Genomic DNA, 23987 nt, shown 5'->3' on the forward strand with positions numbered 1-23987 from the left:
ACTCAGGTAGGCTGTGGTGTTTAAACCATGTTCAGTTGGTTTTAAGGGCCCCAAAGTGTGCCAAGAAAATATCCCCCACACCATTACACCACCAGCAACCTGAACCGCTGATACAAGCCAGGATGGATCCATGCTTTCATGTTGTTTACACCAAATCCTGACCCTACCATCTGAATGTGGCAGCAGAAACTGAGACTCATCAGACCAGGCAACGTTTTTCCAATCTTTTATTGTCCAGTTTTGGTGAGCCTGTGTGAACTGTAGCCTCAGTTTCCTGTTGTTAGCTGACAGGAGTGGCACCTGGTGTGGTCTTCTGCTGCTGTAGCCCATCTGCTTCAAGGTTTGACGTGTTGTTGGTTCAGAGATGGTCTTCTGCAGACCTTGGTTGTAACCAGTGGTTTTTTGAGTTACTGTTGCCTTTCTATCATCTTTTTTTTTTTTTTTTTAGAATATTTTATTTTCAGCTTTCAATTCAATAAGATATACATGAAAACACAAAAAAAAACACAACCGTTGAGAGGCAAGGAAGACAACAGTAAGCACTGACAACAAAGAGCTTGCAAAAACTACAACCCGTCCACCATAGAAGCTGGCAATGTGTCCATATATGCTAAATAGGGCTGCCACATCTCTAAAAGTATTACAGTCATTCCTGAGTGTATATGTATTTTTTTTCAAGTGGAGCACAGCTATTCATTTCTGAAACCCATCTTCCTATAGAAAGTTGGGAGTCAGACTTCCATGTGATGGCGATGCACTTCCTGGCAACGCACAAGGCCAACGAGAGAAACCTCTTTTGAGCTTTTCTTAATCGTGCATCAATATTTGTAGTATCTCCCAATAAGCAGGTTTGAGGATCTAATGGGAGATGCAGTCCTAGGAGTTTTGTAATGATGTCAGAAAAATCATGCCAGAATGTGTTTTGTGCATAACCAAGTGCAGTGTAGGAATGAACCCTCTTCTATACTACATCTAAAACACAGGTTGGATATCTCAGGTTTATGTTTATGTAATTTCTGTGGCGCCTTTCTATCATCTTGAACCAGTCTGAACATTCTCCTCTGACATCTGGCATCAACAAGGCATTTTGGTTGTGTGTGAAAATCCCAGTAGATCAGCAGTTTGTGAAATACTCAGACCAGCTTGTCTAGCTCCAACAACCATGCCACGTTCAAAGTCACTTAAATCACCTTTCTTCCCCATTCTGACGCTCAGTTTATATATTCCATATATTCCATCGCCCTGACCTAACAAGACTAACTGACATTATTGTTAACACAACAAAAACAAAGAACAGATCTGACTCTTCCACACCTGCCAATGTTAGGCTGTGAGAAAGAAGAATTTCTGAGGTATTGACAGATGGCCTACCCTCAACACCCCTGCCTCCATATAACCATACACTACAGATGAGCATAATAAATACAAGGATGTGAAAGTAAAATGACTTTAACGAGGGCCACCTGCATCACAGCTGGGGCCTGTATCACGACACGAGATCAACCTTTCCTGGGTTACCCAGACCTATCCTGGGTTGACTAGCCCTAACAATGGCAATCAGGATAATCGGTATCACGACGCTGGATATCAACTCGGTAACTCAACCCAGGGTTGCTTTATCAAGAGCCGTGAACGCGCACGCAGCGGACCAATCACAATCATGAGAGAAGCGCAGCGTCACTGAGCGTCATTGAGCATCCTCACAGAGCGCCGTATGTGAGGGAAAAAAAGTATTTCTCGTGAGGATCAGAGATTAATTCTACTAAAATATGAGGAGGAGAAAAGCAACACTACAGAAAAGGCCAACACCGTGGCAGCTGCAGGAGGAGGAAACATGCGTGGTAACGCATAACGGGATGAATAATGTTTAGTTTTAGTTTAGATTAGTTTATTTGCACATAATGTTAAAAATAAGATTTACAAGATTAAAAAAAGAAAAGTGCCGGAGAGGTTAAAAGCCACTAAAAGCTTATCAAAGAAATTCCCCTGTCAAAACATCAATGAAATCACATAATAGAGAAGAAAAAAAAAACAGGTAAGGAAAGAAGAAATAGAGGAGGAGAGAGGGAAAAATCAAGACATAACAAGGTAGCAAATAAAATGATGTGTAGGTTAAATTACTCATCACTGGTTCAAGTAGCTACAGTACCTGTACCTGTACATCTGACACTGATCACACCCTTGAATCCCATGAAATCAATGCTGCACAGATGAATTGCGTTTATTACAATTATCGTCTAACATCATTGCGTCTGATAAATTGGTCTTCTTTGTCATAACGTTATATATGCTACAATAAAGCTTAAAGCTGACGCCACAATTAAATCATATCAACACCAAATTGATAGTCTGAATAAAACCATCCTGATATTGAGCTGTGTTAGAAATTAACAGCTGCGCCGAAATATACCTAGTCTCCCTCTTTAAAAAACAAAAAGGAAAATCCCTCAAACACCGTGAAGTGTAGACATGATAGGCTACTTTCCACATTTCCAGCAGCAAAGCTGTCAATTAGGCCCATCATCTTTAACAGGGATCATTTCCTCCAACAAAAAAACAAAAACAAAACATTGGCACTAATTAATGGTGCTATTAAGTGTCCGCAAATGATCAGTTTCTTTCTTATGAAGGGGTGGGATGAAAGTTCCACTTCTTTCCACTCCTTTTTGAACAATCTTTTCATTGTCTGTTGTTGTTGCTTTCTTTTCTTTTTTAATGTTCAAAATAAACTTTCAAATCAAAATCAATCAAATTAATTAAACTTCCCGTCATGACTGGGCTGCATTTCTGTCATCGGAGTCATTTTTTTCCGAACAGCTGATTGGCCAGTGGGTGGTGCTTTTTATAGGATCAGATTCAACCCTGAACTTACCCTGCTCCGGAGCAGGATAGCCGTTCAGAGTAAGTTACCATGGTGATCTACCCCGATAAGAACTGAACCGGCTTCGTGAGACCGAAAACCCAGGGTTAACCCTGAAGTTACCTCGCTAAGACAAAATCCTGCTTCGTGATACAGGCCCCTGGGCTACTAAATCTTTCACTTCTTCTTTCAGGCATAAACAGAGTTTGTGTGTTTGGTTGCCGTGTGTGTGCTTGTGTGAGTATGTGTTATCTGTCTCTCTGCAACTAATCTCGCAAACTACTGAACCAATGAGCATAACATATTGTGTGCACATTTATGACTGTAAGATCGAGGACCTCTCATGGTTGCGGTGATTTATAATTGCTGAAAGACCTGTTTAGTTGACTGTTTTATAGTGTCACTGATAGATGACTCCTCACTCCTCTTAAGCGGCCGTTAGGGGCTGCAAGTCATCAATGCAATCATGAAGAAAAAGCATGAAACAAAAGACATTCGGGTGTGGTATTGAAGTTCGTTTCCCGTCAAAGTGTTTCCTTCCTGTTAATGAGTAGTGCCACCCTTGGTGGTTGGGGCTAGGGATAAGGTTTGGTTCAGGTTTAGGTTATTTTAAGTGCTGTATTATAGGCAACTGGACTTGCTTGAGTTTCTTGAAGATGTTTCATCACTCATCCAAGGCGTCTTCTCTTGGATGAGAGGTGAAACGTCTTTAAGAACCTCAAGCAAGTGTTTGGTGTCACTTTGAACTGGAGCATCTGCAGATTAATTCCATACAAGGTATGTTATGATCCACTTGAGTTAAGCATGATCATTGGCACAATACCAGGTGACAAAATTCCCGTTTTTGTTATCTGTGGCAACATCTTGACTGTAAGGGAGTCAGGAAGGAATATTCCACCAAGCACAGTGTGCATTGTCTAAAGTTGCTGCAATCAGCTCCAGTCGCTTGGCAGAGATCTGCACTCTACTCAGTGCAATTTTATAGTTTGGATTTTGATGAATTGATAATATCTGACAGAGTGGCCTTATTATTCCAAAAGAGCCTCTCATGTCTCAGCCACGAACTGAACTGTGTTAAGACCTCTTTTGATTGTCCTGCAGACACTCAGCAAGTACACAAGAAGAGCTGCTGAGACTGGCGATTAACTGTGACACAAACTATCCACGAGTTTATGTGAAGTGATTGTGCTGAAGGGCCAGCGTGAAGGATTTAGTGGCATTTAGCAGTGAGGTTGCAGAACTGAAAGACTCCCTTGCCAAGTATGTCGGAGAACTAAGCAGACCAAAACAAAAACATAAAAATACGAAAATGCAAATGGCCCTATCTACAGCCAGTGTTTGGTTGGTCCACTGTAGAAACAACATGGTGGACTCGGTGGAGGAGAACCTGTGCCGCATGTAGAGATAAACGGCTCATTCTAACGTAACAACACGATTCTTATTTTCAGGTGATTATACACTAATGGAACATAGTTATGAAAATGATATACCATTTCTGCTAATAGATGTCCTTAAATCCTACACAGTGGACCTTTAAATAGGCCAAAATCTGTATATACTTTGTGAAGCTTTGTTTTCAGTTGTTTTTCTTGTTCTTTGCTTTTTTATTGTCTTTTCGTATTCTTTCCACTAAAGCACCCTTCAAAATAAAACTTTTAATACCCCTAAGGCAGATTCTGTATCTTTACTGGGCTGAATTTAAATGAAAGGCTGATTCTTGCTAAGACTGTCGCCTAAAATTATTTGCAGAATGTATAAAGTCCTTTATTTTATTGATTAAACACTCCAGGTGTGTGTAATGCATCTCTAATTTCATGCTTGACTAATTCAATATTTAAAAAGCTCCAGGATATAACTGTACTTAACTTGACCCTGTGTTTGTGTTCAGTACACAATCCAAGGTGACACAGTCAGATCATTTGGAGAATAGGGACGGTCCTCGAGATGTTTCCTGAACTTGATCACACATCTCAAGACTTTAGAGGCAGATCTTTAAAGCTCATTCTTTTGATGGTCGAATTACGCAAGAACATTGTTATCTCCACCAGCCACCATCAGCAATTGCCACCTGGCGGAGATCTGCACTCTATTGAGCACACTTTTCCAGTTGGATCTTTTTTTTGAGATGTTGCAGCAATACTGTTCCCAAGCACCCCATTTTCAGTCACTACATCTTGTATCTCAATTTCAAGCAAAGCGGCCTAACATCCATGCCAACATCCTGACTTCTTTTTATGTTTCATTAACCAGAAACAAAGCTCAGGAGTACAGAAAAGTAACTGTGTATGATGGACAGTCAATCACAAATCATGGCTATAATTTAATAGTTTATTATGTAAAAGAATGACATTAAAGATATAAGACATTATAAGATTATGACACATTAATTAAAAAACTCGAATAAAACATTCCATTTATATATTGTTAATAGTAACCTTTATACTTTGTTTATAAAGCTGAAGGACTTTTTGTTCTTGAGGAAACATTCTCTCAGAAGAGTAGGAAACAACATCTCTCTTGACTGTTCACGGCAATGTTAATATTACTTTTGTATCAAACATCCGTCCTGTTAGGAATCATCACTAAACATCACAACATGTTCAACATTTTCTCCACAAATCCCCTTAAACTGCAAACTAGTGTCAGTTTACACAGCTTTGAAAAACAATCCTCTCCCTGTGTTGATTGTATTTTAGTTGCACAGCAGAAGGTGGAGAAAATACAATAACTGGTGTATCCCTTTAAAAGTTATCTTTGCTGAGCATTAATGCAGACTACATACCCTGTGTTAGAATCCCAATTTAAGACACTATAATTACAGCATCCGAGCTTGGTCATGAAACACGACCATCCTATTGTGACATATACATCAACCGAGCTTACCCAAATATTCATACACAGTCAACACAAACATTTTTGTCAATCCATAATTAGTGCTGATGTTCTGCTGCTTCCTACAAATACCTCTAACAGTTCAGCAGCGTATTAGTCCTGCCACTGTCACCTCACATCCTGCGTCAGACATTTACTTCTATTCTAATGACACGTTGTGTTTATTTATTATTTATTCTCTCATTGGCTCTGAATGTACATTTATCACCAATACCTGCATCTATTTTTAATACCAGCTGTTGCTTGATTAGCAACACATTTGTGGATGTGCCACACTAACAGCATGGCTTCTCCTGCTGTTTTTGGATTAGTCTTGTTTAATCCGCTTCCATTTATACATATGACTATTATGGATATGCAGTTTGTTTGGCTGAACTTCCCCCATTTTTCATGTTGCGCCTCCTAAATTAAAAATCACACTGAGCATGTTAGGATATGGGACTTGCTGATTGAACCATGCTGAGAGAGTATGACATGAATAAGACAGTGATATCCTCCCAACTGTTGCTGAGGCGATACAGTCCAGCAGAATCAAACGAGTAATGAGGCCAGCATTAATAAAATCCCCTGATATCACTTAGCTTTCAGTGCTGTGTCCCTCAGTCCCAAAATAGATGCGTTTTACATTCTAATGACAGCATGTTTCTTAAAACGTTAAAGCCAGAGCATCAGATATCATTTAATGTAAACAGTGGAGTCCCTCCTCCTGACGACCACAGATGAGAACAAACAGCAATATATTATCCAACATGCCATAAAAATGAGACTTTGAGAATCTAGATTTGACAACACTTCAACAACACCAGCCAATCAGACTTTAACTCCTGAACCCTAGATTCAAAAAGCCACATTTGTCCAGTGCAAACAGGCCCGTTAACGATGCAGAGTAAAAACAGGAGATGAGGAAAACACTTTCATAAATATGGCAATAATGACAAAATTTCAAGGTGATAAATTCACTTGACTGAATAATTTTAAAGGCATGGATATGTGTTCTAATAACACTGGATAAGTATCTGCTACTGTCCTGCCGCTAGATGTTACAGGCCTGACATTTCTGGAGTGTAGTAGGAAAGGCCTCACAAGCATCTGCTGAGCTCCCCGAGACTTTGTTCAGTAATAAAGCTCGTATAATGAGCCTGGTACCTCGGCTTCTTTCAGCAGTGCAGCTCCTTTTTAATTCTACAGGCTGACAGCACAATGGAGCTTGGCTCTGTAGATCAGAGTGAGCTCACTACGAGCCAGAGTCGGTGGTGCCAGTGTTTTAAGCTCTCCTTTTGAAAATGTCACACCACTCGGTGGCCGAGGAGCATGCAAAGCCACTGTGTCTGAAACTCGTCTCTGTCTCGAGGGGTTTGGGATGTTGGTTTTTCAGAGTTTAAATGCTATGAAGTAACTGTTTTTGCTTATGGATTCCTACTATACACACAAGTAGCCTTTAGTTTTCCCCAGAAAACCATTCAAACTTAATAACATTCACTCTTCTCAGCAGCCAAAGGTCAACCTGAATCACTTTTTAATGAAGAGACCGGGAGGCATATCAGTGGTCTGAGGGTCACTGATCATGGGCAGAGAATGAGACATGGAGCAGCATGGAGGAGTGTCGAAACGGCAAATTTATGGACACGTAAGTACAACTAATATAAAACTCTGATAATTTTTATCCAAATGAAGATTCAGAACAACAGTAGTCATCTCCAGTGAGTCATTACGGTCAGCTGTTGAGGAGTTTTCACTATGATGAAAGGTAAAGAAGCTTCAGCAGTTATTAAAAAAAAAGACGATTCGTTTCTACTGGCCCGGGTAACCTAAAGAATCAACAATACCAGCCTAATAAAGGAAAAACATGACAAAGAGGATGAACAGATAGGAAAAACCACTCAGTCCTCTTGAATAACAATGAGGCTTGTGTTCACAGTAGCCTGTTGATTCATTTGAAGATAGCGAAAGCCTCATTTCCTGGCTGAGATGCTGACTGATTGAGCTGTTATACATGCAAATCAAGGCAGCACAGTCCCACTTCTGATGTCCGCTGTGCTCCGTATCCAGTGCCGTGTAAGTAGTGCATGTCCTTGACTATGATTCCCTTGTCTGGGTCCCATAGAACAGTTTCAAGCGTTTCCCCATTTATATCCACTTGTCTGGGTCCAGCGATGATGAAAGATGTGTTGTGGATTCAAACACTACTCTTGAATCTCATGTGTGCAGCAACGAAAAACAAACTGCTGAAGTTGTGTGCTGAGGGTGCGAGTTCAGACAGCACCTTGGACGTCTCACAAGGAATAAAAGACTCACTTGAGTTACATACTGCATGCTTCACTTAAAAACACACAAACAAACCAAAAAAAATCTGCTCATGTTTGAAACAATATTCCAGTTGTTCAGCATACTCGTGCAGACCGAAGGAGTTGGTTCTACGTCAGCATGTGAGAGTGAGCGTACAAGCTTTCAATGGTGGTTGTGATGCACTGGGGTCCCACTGGAGCAGCCTGTCGTCCTGTCACCCACACATGAAGGACGGCCTCGGGGAGCAGAGGTCCATCCTAGCCCCTGGCCAAGAAGGGCGTACAAGAAATCTTGCTTTAGGGACGGTGAAGTGTTGGTGAGCTGCGTCAGTCTACCCTCCTCTCAGACAGAAAACTCAGACCCGCTGCGCCGACCTTGGGTCAACAGCAACAGGCGCCGCAGACGCAGGCCTGTGAATGGATTGCACCACAGCAGGGAGGGCGAGCCCCCAAATACAGCTCTCATTCCGTCCCATCTCATGCGACGCTCCCACGTGGGCTTCTCATTTTTAAGACGTTCAATCTCCTGTAAGACATAATGAAGTTATCTGCTTGCTTTGGCTCATTAGCATGCTAAAACACACAATTACATTTGCATAGGGAGAAACCTGAGAGAAAACCTCAGGGTATAGTGATGCACAGGTCGACCCACAACCAGCAGGTCCTGCAGGTTTCACCCATGGGTCAGGTGGTTCAGGTAAGCTTGTACGAAAACATTGTAGGTTTCAGGCAGGCAAGTCATTAAGTGACAAAGCAGCGTTCAAACATTGTGCAATAGTCCACCTTCTACATTCTCCTACCCTCTCTCTGTCTCTTAAAGGCCCAGTGTGTAAAATGGGTTGAAAACCGTTGGAAACAGTGACATCAGTGGTCAAATTCTAGATTGCAGGGCTCACTCCTGTCGGGTAAATGACAGTGGCCTCGTAGGGACAAAAAGCCTCGCGCACAAGTTTTTCAGGAGTAGGTCTATCTAGCGACGAGGTGAATGTTTATTTAGAAATCTAAACCATGTTACGATATTGTAATGAATCCCTCACGAGCAGGAGACCAGAGTAGCGTTCGGGAAAAAGGCCAGTTTATTTGAGCACTCCAGAAACTCCGGTAACACTCCAGGGGGTAAAAGACTCCGTCCCAAACTCTGACTCTTCTTGCGTAACAGACACACTTAATAACTTTACACACATACTCGTTCACGATACTAAGTGGGGACCCCCCTCCCCTCTCTGCTCCGCCAATCTCCAGCCCGCACACTGACTGACAGCGTAGCCGGTAAACAGAGCTCAGCTGTTTATTTAGCCTAGCAATATCTCTGGACTATAGTAGCTGCAATGGACGACTTTGAACGCGATTTTGAAGAGTTTCTTGTAGCGGACACAGACCCAGAGCCATACCTGTTTGAGCCGGAGCACACAGATGAGGAACTCCATGTATTTGATGCTGAGCGGGCGAGAAGAGAGGCTGAATGCACAGAATGGGATTCGGTGCTACTGCTACCATCGTTGGGGAGATATATCATCAGGAGGAAAAGCGCCACAGAGAGTGCATCACAAGGAGTGAAGCTGCGTCTTCTTTTCCTCGCAGATGGCGGTTCGGGTTCATTCTCTCCTGTTGCGTGGTAAGTGTGGTCCATTCGCAAACTTTATAACTAAAAAAACTTTTCACTACAAACTACTAACACACTCTGCTGTTTCCTCCTCCTTCTTCCTTCCTTCTGCTGTCTTCGTTGGTTCATTTATACACGCGAAACGCGTTCTCTGGCTGGCTGGATTGTCCACTCGGTCTGCCGTACATACATGGCGGCGCAAGATGGCGATCTCTCTAAAGCAAGGCCCTTGCTATATATATAAAAGCATAATTATAAGCCTACGAAAACCAAACGAATTTTATTTTATAGCGATCATACACTTGTATAAACATATTAATGGGTAGAATATTCAGATTCAGATTCAGATTGACAATAAACCATGCCAAATATTACACACTGGCCCTTTAAACACACACAGCAAGCAGCTTTATCCAGCACTGCTGTGGTCAGGGTTTGCATCATCTGGTTCCTGACCAGAAAAATCTGTTGAAGTCCAACATATTTAAATCTCTGCAGCCATAATGCCCAGTAAAAATATTTCCCTGTGAGAATTTGCAAGCCTAACAAGCAAACATCTCTCTGTCCACACTGGTTTGTTTATGTTAACCACATAGGATATCAGCTGCATGCTTGAGATCATACTTAAGACGTAACCACTTAAAATATGGGCGAGTACTTGCTGTCTTCTTAGGTTTGTACTTTTAAAGCAGAAAACACACATTTTATATCGTGGCATTTACTGGAAATGACACAATATAGCCAACAGAAAGTAGCGAGGGGGGCAGTGGGTACTTACCGTTTCATCATTACAGATAGAGTGGATCTGCGTACCAAACATTACAGCTGTGAAAGTGAGGAAGAGGATGGCTTCAAGACAGAGGAAGATCAGCAGCAGCACAGACACCCCTGGAGAGAAGTCACTGCACTCTGGCCACAGGAAGAGAGGACAAAAGTTGGATTTTTATTTAGCTCTGAACAACTAAAATGCCACATGAAACACTGACTTAATTAATGATGCATATATTAATATACGATTGGATGTGTGCACAGGAACTTGTGTATCCTACCCAAAATTGTTACATGATTCTCACAAGCTGGAACACTAAATCTATACACAAAGAAAGGGTTGCCACTAAGGATAATTTCTAGTGTAACCCTGACGCTGTAGCTTTGAATAGAAGTTAGTATAGAAAACAAGTTAAACAAACTTTTCCTTTCTAAGTCAGAGCATCTTATTTGTAGAGGGCAGCAGAGGCTGGAGTACGAAGAATGAAATACTATCTTCATTTTCTGGTTCCTTTCTACAGAAGCCCACAAGGGAGCAGGCAAAGATCAATGGCAGCTCTGTGGTGACCTGCAGAGCAGCTGCTCTTACAACTGGATAACAATCTTTCCCTTTTCAACTCTGCTCCGTCTCTCTTCATCTCTCTAAGACGTTTCTATCTCTTGTATAAATAGCTGTATTTCTGACATTCTGTGTTTGTCTGTTTGACTCAAACATATGTCACAGTCGATGCTGCAAGACAGAGACCTTACCGTTCCACTGGACTTTAATGCAGGTGAAGAAGTGCATACCACTGAGGCCCAAGGCATGGGCGGAAATCAAGGCTATGTACATCTGCAGACACAAGGAGAGAAAAACTTTAAAATCTTTTGACCTGCAGCTTAACATGATGCTGTGTTGCGATTTCTTTTTTCAACAAACTTCTGTATCTATGGCGATCTGTAAGGAGCGCAAATTAAACATTTTATCTCACAGGGGCGCAGTGGTGCTCAGCCATTAGAGACAGCTTTATGTTTCTGTCATCAAAAAAGTTCCAGTCGGCATATGAAACCATAAAAAAGCACTGATGTTGTTGAGAGGGTCATAAATGGCTATGAGTGTACATTTCATGTACGCTGGTGTCTGTTGTGCACCAGGTGAGCCTCAGCTGGTTATGACATACTAGTGGGACAATTTTCAACAAGGGATGGGAATTTCCCACTTGTCTGATATAAAGTCATGTAATTTAAGTAATTCTCAAATAAAAAACATGTGTTAATGAAAAAAAAAAATGCGCAGAATCAAGACAAAAGTAAACTTGTTTATTAATTAACTGTCATGAATGTGAATTGATTCAAAGGCATTATGGTATAGAAACGGTGCATTTCTTGTTCCTACCACAGCCCTTGAGAACATTAAACAGACTACTCCATGGGTGCTTCTGTGTACTTACAGTGAAAAGTACAAAGAATCTCTGATTCTTTTCTCCCACGCAGTTATTGACCCAGGGACAGTGGTGATCCATCTTCCGGATACATCTTTTACAAATACTGCAGGAAAGAGAGAGAAGATGGTGATGCATGACATGTTGCCTCTTCTAATGTTATCAATATAATGCTGCTGTTTACACAAAATATGCACACACAGATGTTTTTATAAGCACAGTTTGGATGCTACAAGGAAAATGAGCATGAACAGTGTAAAACTGGCCACAACTATTAGACTGACCTGCAGTGGTGTGCCCTCTCAGGTTTGATGCTACAGCACTTAGGACACTTGTATATGACCTCACCAGGCTTCAGCTGTAAGCTCTCCATGTACTCCTTGGTTGCGTTGCCCTTAGGAACTGCACCCTAAGGACGAGGGAAGACAAATGCTGTCAGTTACAAATGTCCAAAAAAATGCATGATGCCATTAAAGCTCAGAAATGTCAAGCTGTGCATCTGTATGTATGCAGGAATTGTTCATATGTTTCTAGGCTTGTGGAAAAGGCTTTAAACACCCACTACTTATACACAGGGTTTCCGAATTACTCGTCTTTGGGAGTTAAGTAAGCAGATGATTCTGTTGGTTGCATCTTCTCAGCCTGACAAAATGCAGCATTTGGTGCTTCTCAGCAAAAGCAATCTCTTGGGTTTAAGAGCTTACAATACAGCCATTACCTGAGTGAATCACAATCAGGTGTAACTACCACCTGAAGCAGAATGCACAATAAACTTAAGACTTTTAAATCTCAACACACTGCTGCACGACCTTCTGCGTACTATTTTGAGCTTTGAAATAGAGCAATTGTTCTGGCTGGGCTGTCGGGTTAGAGAGCACCAGTGGAGCTGTCATCAGACATCTAGTTTCTCTGAGTAAACATGAGTCAACATTGCAGCAGCAGCACTAACAATATTTGACCTACAACCCCCTGAAGCACGAATTGGCTGAATTCACAAAGCATCAGTTATAATGTGCAGAATAATCCCTGCGGCACTTACTCTTGAATGTGAAATCAAACACTGCAGTAGGAGAAGGCAGATCAAATGATTGACTGTTTGAAAATATCAAAAGGCTTCATATATTATAGAAAATTAAAAAGCAGTTGACTGGAACTAACTACATCCAGGCAATTTAACTTTGAGAAGAAAATTAGTTGTTTTTACTAAATACATTGTTCAACTAAAATTTAAAAGCACCCACAGTACTTGTGTAAAACGCTTTAACAAAAACTTCAAAAGCATTCAGTTGTGATGGAAATGCAAACACTGAGTTCCTGACTTTGATCCTCAGCCTGTTATTTTCTGGAAACATTTGCTTAAATTAGCAAATTAGATTTGACAATTCAGTAAACTGCTCTACACAGTTCTCCCACCCAGCATCCGTCACACGCTGCCTCTCAGCTCAGTGTCCCAGAATAAATTAGGGAGTGACTACAAGTGTCCGACCATGTCAGTGCTGTAACAAATACTGCCAAGACAACTACAGTATGACTCCTCCTGACCCCAACTAGGGCTGCAGTGGTGACGGCATTTTCCCTCCAGCGATTACAGGTGGCTCAACAGTGCAATATGCCATTGCTATTAACCATCTTTTGTTGTGTTTGCAAATGACTTCATTTATCCTGATTTATCCTGATTATTATGTATATGGTTGCTTTTCAAATGACAAAATTACTTGTTTATTGTTAAATGCAGAACATAGAGGGACAATGAGGCGCAATAAGGGGCGCAGAGTTTTTTCAGCCGAGATGCTTTGGTTGCATCTGGTTGCTATGATACAAAATATCCACGTAAGTAAAAATGACAGCACAAGGTAGTGTAGGCCTTTTTGCTCTGGATGAAGGGAAAGCTGAAGCACATAGGGAGAGAGGATGGACCCGCCAGTCTGTTTGAGTTTAGTCTTAATGTCTTCTCCATTGCTGTTTTGGTTGTTTAACGATATGACGGTTGGTCTTTGTGGTATTTGTCCCGACCATCCTTCTCTGTGAGTGGACAGCTGTGTAAAAAGTGACAGTGACGATCGGCTGCAGTGTTCTACCCAAAGTTGAACATTTTTAAACTCTCCGCAACTTTAAAAAACAGCAAATGTGCAGTGGTCTGCGCAGAATAGACGCTCATGACTCGCTTTGACATGCTGTTGGTGTTCGCAGCAGAGTGTAAATATGCGGCACTTCCATGAAAAAATGAAAAAGCAGGAACACAGCAATTGTGGTGGCTACTTGCCATCTCTTGCGGTTGGCTTGTCAATAGACAAATACTGCAATATTGCGGTTATTGCAACAGCCCTAACGCCAAATATATTCAGATTGCAAGAACCATATCAATTAATTTATATTCAAGTGAGATGATTCATTTAAGTTTAACTGTATGAGTGTACTACATAAAGCATTAATACTGTATTATCATTGAGGAGCTCCAAATTAAGTTTCTTTGATTGTAATGTGGTATTAGTTTTGTAAACACACCAGCTTTGTTTTATTCCTGTACTTTCAAAACCCTTCTTTCACCCTCCCTTCTTTCTGCCATCTGCATCCTCAATCTTACTTACTCTTCCTTCCCTTAATATTCTTACCGGGTCAGTCAACATAGTGCGCAGATGTGAGGCCAACGCAAGCACAGCCAGGGAGTTGAAGGTGGCCCCGTTCAGCAGCGAGTACCAGAAGTTCTTGCCGGGCAGCAGCATGACAAAGTTCACCACGAATTCAGCGTACAGCACCAGGAACCAGGTCATGCCTGCACACACCATGCCGCAGCTGTCCTGAATAAACCACAGTGTGCGGTTTCCTCCTGTGTGGCCGACGTGGGGACCCCCGACCATCACCCCAGCTGCCAGGCTCCCCGTCTCGACATCTGCACCTGCCGACAGCAGCGGGTGGTGCTGCTCCATATCTCGCAGTCGGTGATTTGAAGACTGCATCCTGCCCTGAGGAGAGGGGGAGATATTTGAAGCAAGGTTAAATTTAGGGCTTCTCTCTCTGTCTTACCTTAGGAAAAAAGACAAGACGCATACGGTGGTTATTTCCACTATTTTTACCACTTTATTAAAACAACTGATAAATGCACAAATGAGAAGCAGCTAAAATATTTTAAACCATGACCACATGAGGGGGTGGAGAAATTTACGAAGATCACACTTACAAAGTGGAAATGTGGTAGGTAAAGCAAGGATGGTTAGTCTCACATGCCGATCCAAAGTCCCCCATTTTGCTCTGGGTATCGCCTAGTATACAGTATGAAAAGGCGTCTAAACCAGGAAACTCCTACTCTACTTTCATGAAATAAGTCATAGCAGCAGTTTACAGTGTTAAGAGTCCTTTTAGGGAAATCTCCTAGTTAAACCAGGGGATATACCTCCACTGGAGGAAAGGTCACGGGGTCACCACAATCATCAGGAAACATTACATTTTAATTTTTAATGGCAATCAAACCAAACTGTTGGACAGGCAACTAACTAACATCCCCATCCTTAACCACGCCACTAGTTGGGGCAAAGAAAATCTATTAACAAGGGTGAGTCAATGCTGGACACAACTTTGAGCCACGCAGCTGATTTCACAAGAGACATGAGTCACTGAGGTTTCTTCCTCTGTATCTATACCGAGGCCACGAGAGAATGTTCATGACCAGCCCAAGAGACCATGTGTGCAGCTTTAAGATAAATCAATGGCTGCTATGATCCATTTATGATCCATTTAGGAAACTGATCCTGCAGCTGAGGAACATGTGAAGAATACAGGCTAAGAATAATCTGGAGACCCAGATACCTCCCGCTGGCATGCATCACTGTGACTCACTGAGACAAAAAGTAAACCAATTTAACAAGGTGGTGCAAAAATATACTTCATCTGTGATTTTAGGTTTCATATCACAATTAAGTGTTAGAGTAGCCCGGGGTATAATCTCTTCTTTTTTGGTTCGATATTACACAAAAGACATTCATTCTTCCTTTTAAAGACCCACTCAAGATACCACTTCAGTACCATGAAACTCATCATATATCTTTAGTTCATTTATTAAAGAAGATTTAATGTGACAGTGCTCATTAAGCACTTAGGATAGACCCAGATTAATAATCAGTATTTCCCTTACTGCTAAGAAGGTGAGACTTTATGCCTCACTGTCTAGACCTGCTATCAAACCGCCCAGAAGAACTTTGCGGGTATCCCTTTCAAAGAAGTGTTCAGATTTTAAGTTTTTAAGCTTTTCCTTTATGGCAACAAAATAAGGGTGGCTACTACTGATTATACCAGTGTTGTAGATAAGATGAGTGTGTTAACTGTGCAGATAATACTGGTTTTCGTTTATAGAGAATGTACTGACATAGCACTGAGATTGCTCTCTGACTTTTAAAGTCTGCCACATACAGGAAAGGCTTTATAAACTTGCTGTGCATGTGCTGTGCTGTCATGATGACACCATCTTTGACAACCTGCCACTTATATACGGCCTTGTCATTCCTGAAAGGAACGCCAGTGACCCAGCTGAAAGAACAACCTTCGACTGAAGAATCCTGTTCAACATGCTTTACACCTCTCCAGTCACTTATTATTTAGCCACAGAATAGGCTCCAGTTGTCAGGAACGAGAGGTGCTTAATGCATTTGATGCAGCGTTCTGCTACATTATGATGCAATCCTTTGAAGAAAGCGATTTCCCTCTGCTGATCATTTAAATCAAATGATACATTTCCAGTGAGATGTGTGGTGCAGAGCTGAGCTTTCAGTCTTCAGCTGACTAGCCAACCAGGCAGCCCTCCAAGCACCACATTGCTGTTTGTTTCTGCTTGCATCCAAAAACTTTCCATGTCAGTGGGTGTCATCGAGATTGCTTGCAAAATGGAAATGCCAACGGGGACAAGAGGTTTTTGGCCTACAGAGCTGAAACCCCACACGAGCAAAGATGTCTTCCTGACAGCCAGAAAAACAGACATCCAGCTAGGAGTCCAGTTCAGTGATTTCATGGGAATCGATAGAGAATAAGTATAATTGATACGCTCATATTCACACCTACGGACAATTTAGAGTTATCAATTAACCTAATCCCCAACCTGCATGTCTTTGGAACCTGCATGTCGAGGAAGCCGGAGTACCCGGAGAGAACCCACGCTGACACGGGGAGAACATGCAAACTCTGCACAGAAGGGCTCCCACACCTTGGACTGAACTGGGAACCCTCTTGCTGTGAGGTGACAGTGCTAACCACCACACCACCGTGCCGCCCCACCCTAGGAAATTGTCCTATTAAATATAATATAATATCGAGTTTCGCAGACCGGGCGAGGCGGGGGCGCAGCGCACCTGCAATTCGCCAACTGGGTGTGGCCAGGCGGATTTTGCAAGTTTGGCACACCGTGCGCCTGGTGCAGCTACTCCTCTTTCCCACCTTCGTCCCTCCTACCTGCGCAAGTCAGAAAGAGGGAGGAGAGAAGGCGTGGAGTGGGTTTTACACACATCACACCAATCAAATGAGCCCCTCTCCTCGCCCTTAAATGCGCCGCGCGAAGGCGTAATGAGAGTTTACTCAATTCGCCATGGCAGAAGAGAGCAGCAGCGGCCAAACTTCTCCCAGGAGGAAACTGATGTTTTGGTCCGGGAGGTCCAAGCTCGCAGTGTCTGAATATAGGGAACTGCGAGCAGACCTCCACGGGCTGATGATGCAAAGGTAGCCTGGGAGGAGGTCACCACAATTGTAAATCAATGATGCGTTTCTCTCATGCACTCGCTCTCTCTTTCTCTCTCGCAGTCTCACTCTGTTTCTTTTCTTTTGACTTTTCTAAGATGACAGATGCTGAATATATACTCCCTATCTGATGCTGTGGCTGTTTGTGGTTGGCTGAGAGGGATGTGAACTCATTAGTTTGCAGCTGTGTTAATCAAATCAGGTTGGGTTTCCGTTACGCGTGCCAAACGTGCCAAACGTGCCAAACGGTGCCATCAGATGTGACGGGACAGTCGATATAGAGATACATTTATGTGCTGATTGCAGATAGTTGCATTGAATAGTGGTTTTTTGGGTATTTATTGCATTATTAATGTGCCTGATATTCTGGAAACCTGCCTGTGAGGTTTTGGTGACGTGTGCACACTGTCTGCCGGTCAGCCAAACTTCCACTTACACCGGCTGCGCTCGCCCTGCGCTGACAGTAGACCTGGTTTCAGCTGACGAGTTTTTAGTGCACCTTCGGCGAAGCCTTTTGGCACGAAACTGTCACTGCGCCAAGCTGGATCTGTCGACACCTCCCCCTGCTGCGCCGCCACACCCATCTCAGCGCACCTCGGTCGGCCAAACTACCAAACTGAGCGCGCCTCGGATTGCGCTGCTCGAAACTAGCTCTGTGCGGGGTTCGCCACCCTGCGCCGCGCCGGGAAACTAGAGCCCCTTGTCTCAATGGCACGTCAGGTTTAATTGTACAGAGCAGAAACACATACACTGACATCTATCCTCTGGAGGGCCTGACAAGAATTTGTTTAACTTTATTAATGACAGAGCTACAACTTAAAAAAAGAGACATTTAATCAATAAAACTTTCTTAAATGTTATTCTATACTGCATTAATGGCATTTTCTTTTGCTACTTTAGACAGTTTAAGGTGTAACTGCAGATGGGAAACACAGAGAGAGCGGAAAGTGTACGACACACAACAAAATTCCCCAGATGAAATCAAACTGTACCTGGCTATAAAAAGTTATGGAAGGACAGCAGATATGTTACCTGTCTGGCAAAATTAGGCTACACCCTTTTAGGGATAGACTACTTGATATGCTAGAGAGATGATGCTATAAAGCTCCCATTTTGGAAACAGTGCGAATTAAGATACGTTCGATGAAAAACATTGTAGGCTTTTCTGAAGCTGCTCTGTAATTGTTGTCACTGTGTTCCAGATAAAAAATTAATTTACCATTTTGAAATAAGAATTAAAAATTAAACCTCTGCACATTTTCTAAAACTATAAAAAGGACTGTCTGTGGTCTGACTTTGCTCATGATAATGATTTTTTAATTATCTGAGCCCCTAGACGCCCACAGTCCATTGACACGTACGTCACCTGTTATGGTGGGGAACTTCACATAATCACTCTTATTAGTACACAGAGTTTGGTGACATCACTCAAATAACAACACACTGTAGCCAACGTTCACCTGACTGGAGGTCGTATTAGTCAGAGTAATATAAAACACCCGTGTGGGTGAGTGTGGGCACCATTAATCACAGCCTGACAGTGAAAAAATGATCAGCAGCAACAGACTATATGTCAGCCCCTTCATAATATTACTAAATGTTTATATTTACATTTCCTGGTTATGTTATACTCTGTTACTCTATAAACAAACATAAGGCATATGTGTGTAAAGCTCCTTGTAAATAACAGCAGCAGGTTTGTTGTCTATTGTGCATAATGACAAGAGAAGGGAGGTCTCAAGCTCTGTAATGTTTTTATTCTCTGGCTACATCAGCTGTCGAAAATGTTCCAACAGTCACTACAAAAACACTGGAAACACAGAAGTTTGTCAGCAAGTAAGCCGATTGTGACAAAACAAAATAAACAGCCTCCACAGTTTCAATTAATGACATGACAGCATGCGCCACTGAATGATGCGAGCGCAGCTGAACTGCCTTAAAAAGGTTTACATTTTTTCTGCATCAGTAAGATCAAGGCTGGGCATGAAGCTGGTGGAAAACACTGTCTCCGTTGATAGCACTATTTCACACATCAAAATGACTGAGATCACTAAGAGCACTGCCAAGTAAATGAATTGACCACAAAGAACAAAATGTATTAGGATCTGATAGTTTCAAAGTCAGAACAGAAAATGGTAGTGACTGATTCTGGCTCATGTGTTTGCTTTAAAGGGCTCAATTAAAGCAGTACGTCACAAAAAACGGATGAAGGTGCTTCATCCGTTAAATAAACTACTGTAGAGTTGTACTCATGGCACATGCTCGAGCACACAGACAGTGCCACATGTGCTGAGATCAAGTCATATTAAGGTAGTTGATATTCACAAAGCCGACGCCAGCACAAACCATAGAAGCTGAGGATAAATGCTGGAAAATGCTAACAGGCATTTTTGGACACCTTAAGTTCTGTCACAATACCCTCTCCCCTTATCATTCCCCCCAGTCTGGTATTTAGAAACCTGACAACAAAAAAATTAAAAAGGTCAAGAGAAATTGTAGTGATAAAGCAACGCTATTTGTATGAGGCCCTCATACGCTAGCTGTATGAGGGCCTGCCAAAGGGTGCCTCTGTCAATATGACATTTAACTAGTGTATTCAATTACAAACAGAACTGTTTACCACACATCACCAGCAGCATGCTGTTTTTCTGTTGAGCAAAGGAAATTAGCATTGTCCTTAAGAGGGCAGAAAACGCTCTTTAAAGGTGCATCGATTTTTCTGTGGTCAATAAAAGGGAGGTCCATTAAAGCCACACCAGCTGGTTGTCCAGCTGTCTGCCCTTCCCAGTCAGAGGGCACAACACAAGAGCCACTGGTCCCCGTCTCTCCCCCTCTTCCTTATCTCTCTTCTTCTCTTCTCTCTGACATACACAACCAACAGTAACCTCAGTGCATCCTGCTCAGATCACTTTGCAGGGTCACTCTGTTGCAGTCATCACACACACACACACACACACACACACAGGGGCTGGCATCTGCCGTCAAAGAAAATTAGATAAAACAATAGCCAAAAATACTCCTAAAAGAAATGGGTTTCGATTTGCTGAGCGAGTTTATGTTTCACTGTCACATTTCCGAACAGCCGAGCAGCATAATGGCCAAGCTAATGTCAGTCCTACTGAGAACAGTAACAACCAAAAATAAAACCACCCCTGGGTGAGCATGTTGACACAACTGAAGAAATCACAGCATCTAATGGCAAATAACATGACACATGCAACCACTACATGACCTGTTATTTTTATGGCCTGCTCTGTCAAAACATTAAACCGACATTATCTACAACCAAATAAAAAGCGTTGTATCAAATAACACACAAGCTCAAAAGTTGATGCGCTATTTGTCACACAGCTAAAACAGACATTTGTCATAATAAATTGCTTCATTGACAATGATTTATATGACGTTGTGTCCACACTCAAGCTATTCCAAGCCATCCACACTATCTTTGAAGGTGATTGACGGCAGCTTGGGGCTTCTTTGTCTTACATTCCTATTATTATACCTTTTTTAAACAGAAAAAATGCCCACAAGACAAAACCAACAAAACACTGAGCCAGGCTGTAAACAATTTATCAAGCAAATGCTCTCTGGTACTGACAGTTCAGCAATAGTCTACTACACAGTGCCTCCCTAGAAAACACATCTTTTCACTAGCGAAAGCCAACATCAGGAATGCCGCTCTTCCAGCTTTTGCACAAGAGGTAAACAGACAACATGAGGTTGGCTACTTCGCTCTGTTTGCCCCGGTTACACATTCAGGTCTGCAGCGAAACAAAAGACATGCAAACTGAGTGAAAGAATGTGGGGCAACCTACCTGATATGTTCTCTTCTCACACTAACATGCTGTGGTGTGTACCTCCTGGACCAGCATTCAGATTGAAGTACATATGCAGGCTGGCATGCAGGCTGGCATGTAGGCTGACCCCTGAAGAAGAAACACAAACAAAATGGGTTTAATCTCAGAATCAAAACGCACAAAAATACAGTCAGCTGCCGGTTTGTTAGTTTAATATATACCAAGCTAAACCTAAAAGGTTATAATGGATTGTTTACGGTCAAACTGTTGTGTCTGGATCATACACTGGAAACACTTCACGAACTACAGTCTCCATAATGACCAAACAGTTGAATCAACACCTCTCTATAATAGTTTCAACAAATCCTAACATCATAACCATTATAAAGGAAGGATTTGTTGCAGGGCTGTTGTATGAGACTGCATGAAGTCTTAGCTACATGTACCTAACAAAATGACACAGTTTGTACAATGCTTGCTTCCTCAGTGACTCAATTAGACTACGCTGTGCACAGGATTTTGCAAGTGTTCTCCTTTTCCTCCCAAGAAACACACCCATCATGATGGCTATTCACAGAAATGTGGTGACACTGCAAGTATTGTCTGACAGAGATTTTTCTTTCTATTTGCCTCTGCTCTCAATGTAGTTGAGGTTTCTTTCAAAACCTCCTAACTACAGTGGTTATACTGAGATGCAGAAATCACTGACACATACTGACAATCACTATGGACCACATCCAAGGTTTTAGTAAATACTATTGTGACTGTCTTCCTCCCGATCTGAATCCAAAACCACCCGCACTGACTGGTGCCAATACCTGCAGAGATATGTATTATAGTCTGTGTTAAGATACTAGGCTGACATGTAGGTGACATTTCCACGTTTTTTCTAAAGGCAGTCCAACCTTGAATCCAGCCAGGTGACACTTAGCTTTATCCAGACAAACCACAGAAACTGAAGCACCCCAACAGATTAGTTGGAGAGGTGTGTCTGAGATTAGAGCTCATATCCATGCTGCAATGATAACTGTAAAGGTCGTGACTGAAACTGAACACCACACACACACACACACACACACACACGCACACACACACACACACACACACACACACACACACACCAGCAGCAGCAGCTTGCTAGCCTGACTGACACTTCACATGCATCCGGACTGGATGGTAAATCTCGCTTGCTAACTAGCCACTAACAGAAGCTAACACAGCTAGCATGCTAACACTGTATGCGAGCGACGGGTGCTAAAGCCGAGTCTCCCCGGTGACGGCTGAATGACATACCTTAATATTCCTAATTTCTTTCCTTGGGAGCGCCTTCTTAATACATGTTGGTGTCCAGTTTGAGCTAAACTCCAGTTTCAACGAAGCCGTACCCGTAGCGGCGGCAACACATCGCTCTAACAACGGGACGACAGCGACCAGTAACGACGGAGCTTCCGGGGTTCGCCTCGGGTTTCTCCGTTAACGTTCGTGAAAGTCCGGCGAAATAATGTTTGCTTAAAGAGCGCCGCATCGTGGATGGTGACAGAATTGCAGCATCAAAACTGCGATAATGTCAGTTCTCCACTCGCGGGTGCTATTGGCTAAATACAGTGACACTACAATGACACTGCTCAGGTAAACTTAATAAAACTCAACTATTAAAGGTCAAACTATTATGATTAAGACTATTTACAGTTTGTAAAAGTGCAGTCTGGCCCTTTACATCAGAAAAAGAGGTATTAGTGTGCAAAAGTCCTGCATTCAAAATATTACTTAAGTAAAAGTACAAAAATATTAGCATAAATAATACTATATTATATTATTGGATTATAATTATTTTTACATTAATGTCTTAATCACTTTAATGTTGCAGCTGGTAAAGGTGGACCTCACTTTAGTAATGTTTTATATAATTTAGGGTATCAGTACATCATAATTTATTCGTTGATTACATTTTGTAACCTATTAATAATCTGAATCTGCAAAGTAACTAGTAATTCATGTTGCCATGTCAGTGTAGTGGAGTGTAAGTACAATACTGGCTTGTGAAATGCAGCAGAGTGGAAGTATAAGGTAACATAAAATAGAAATAGTCAAGTGAAGTACCTAAATTTATGTTGAAATTGTACTTTAGGCACAGTACTTGAGTAAATGTACTAAGTTACATTTCACCACTGAAGGTAGGCCTATATATGTATATATGCATACATGTCTGGATGTATGCAGCCTATATTTATAGGCTACTCTATGTGTGCATGGATATATCACAGGCACAAATCTACCCTTTAAAAATTAGACTATTTTATTACTACACTATGGATCAATAATTGTCTTAAATAAAAGGTTTAAAATCCTTACATTTTTTAACTATGCATTTAAAACTTGATTGCATTGAGAGGCCACAGTGTTTTTATATGTACTTTATATTTCTGAAGACAACATTCAAATGCAGGGCTTGTAGTTTAAAGTTTCTGTGTGTATGTTTTTTTTTAAACCATTCCAATTAGCCATTGATTGTCATTCATTTACATATGATATACTCACCAACAATCAAACTCTCAAAACTTGAATTATGTAAAAATTCACAGTGAACATCTTTCTGTAACTGCTTACAGAGGGTTCTGTGGACACTTTTCAAAGCAACCT

General features: G+C 41.8%; 1 protein-coding gene across 1 annotated transcript; it reads right to left on the reverse strand.

Moving 5' to 3' along the window:
- Positions 1–7151: 7151 nt before the first annotated feature.
- zdhhc7 (zDHHC palmitoyltransferase 7) lies at positions 7152–22807 on the reverse strand. The gene is made up of 8 exons (XM_033629409.2): positions 22641–22807; positions 21366–21476; positions 14442–14792; positions 12114–12238; positions 11839–11935; positions 11159–11240; positions 10419–10549; positions 7152–8563 (listed from the first exon to the last, which is right to left on the reverse strand). Exons 3-8 carry the CDS (start codon positions 14784–14786, stop codon positions 8381–8383), a joined length of 963 nt encoding a protein of 320 aa, XP_033485300.1. The 5' UTR covers positions 14787–14792; positions 21366–21476; positions 22641–22807; the 3' UTR covers positions 7152–8380.
- Positions 22808–23987: the final 1180 nt, after the last annotated feature.

The sequence above is a fragment of the Epinephelus lanceolatus genome, chromosome 2 (genome assembly GCF_041903045.1).
Source record: "Epinephelus lanceolatus isolate andai-2023 chromosome 2, ASM4190304v1, whole genome shotgun sequence".
Lineage (NCBI taxonomy): Eukaryota > Metazoa > Chordata > Actinopteri > Perciformes > Serranidae > Epinephelus > Epinephelus lanceolatus.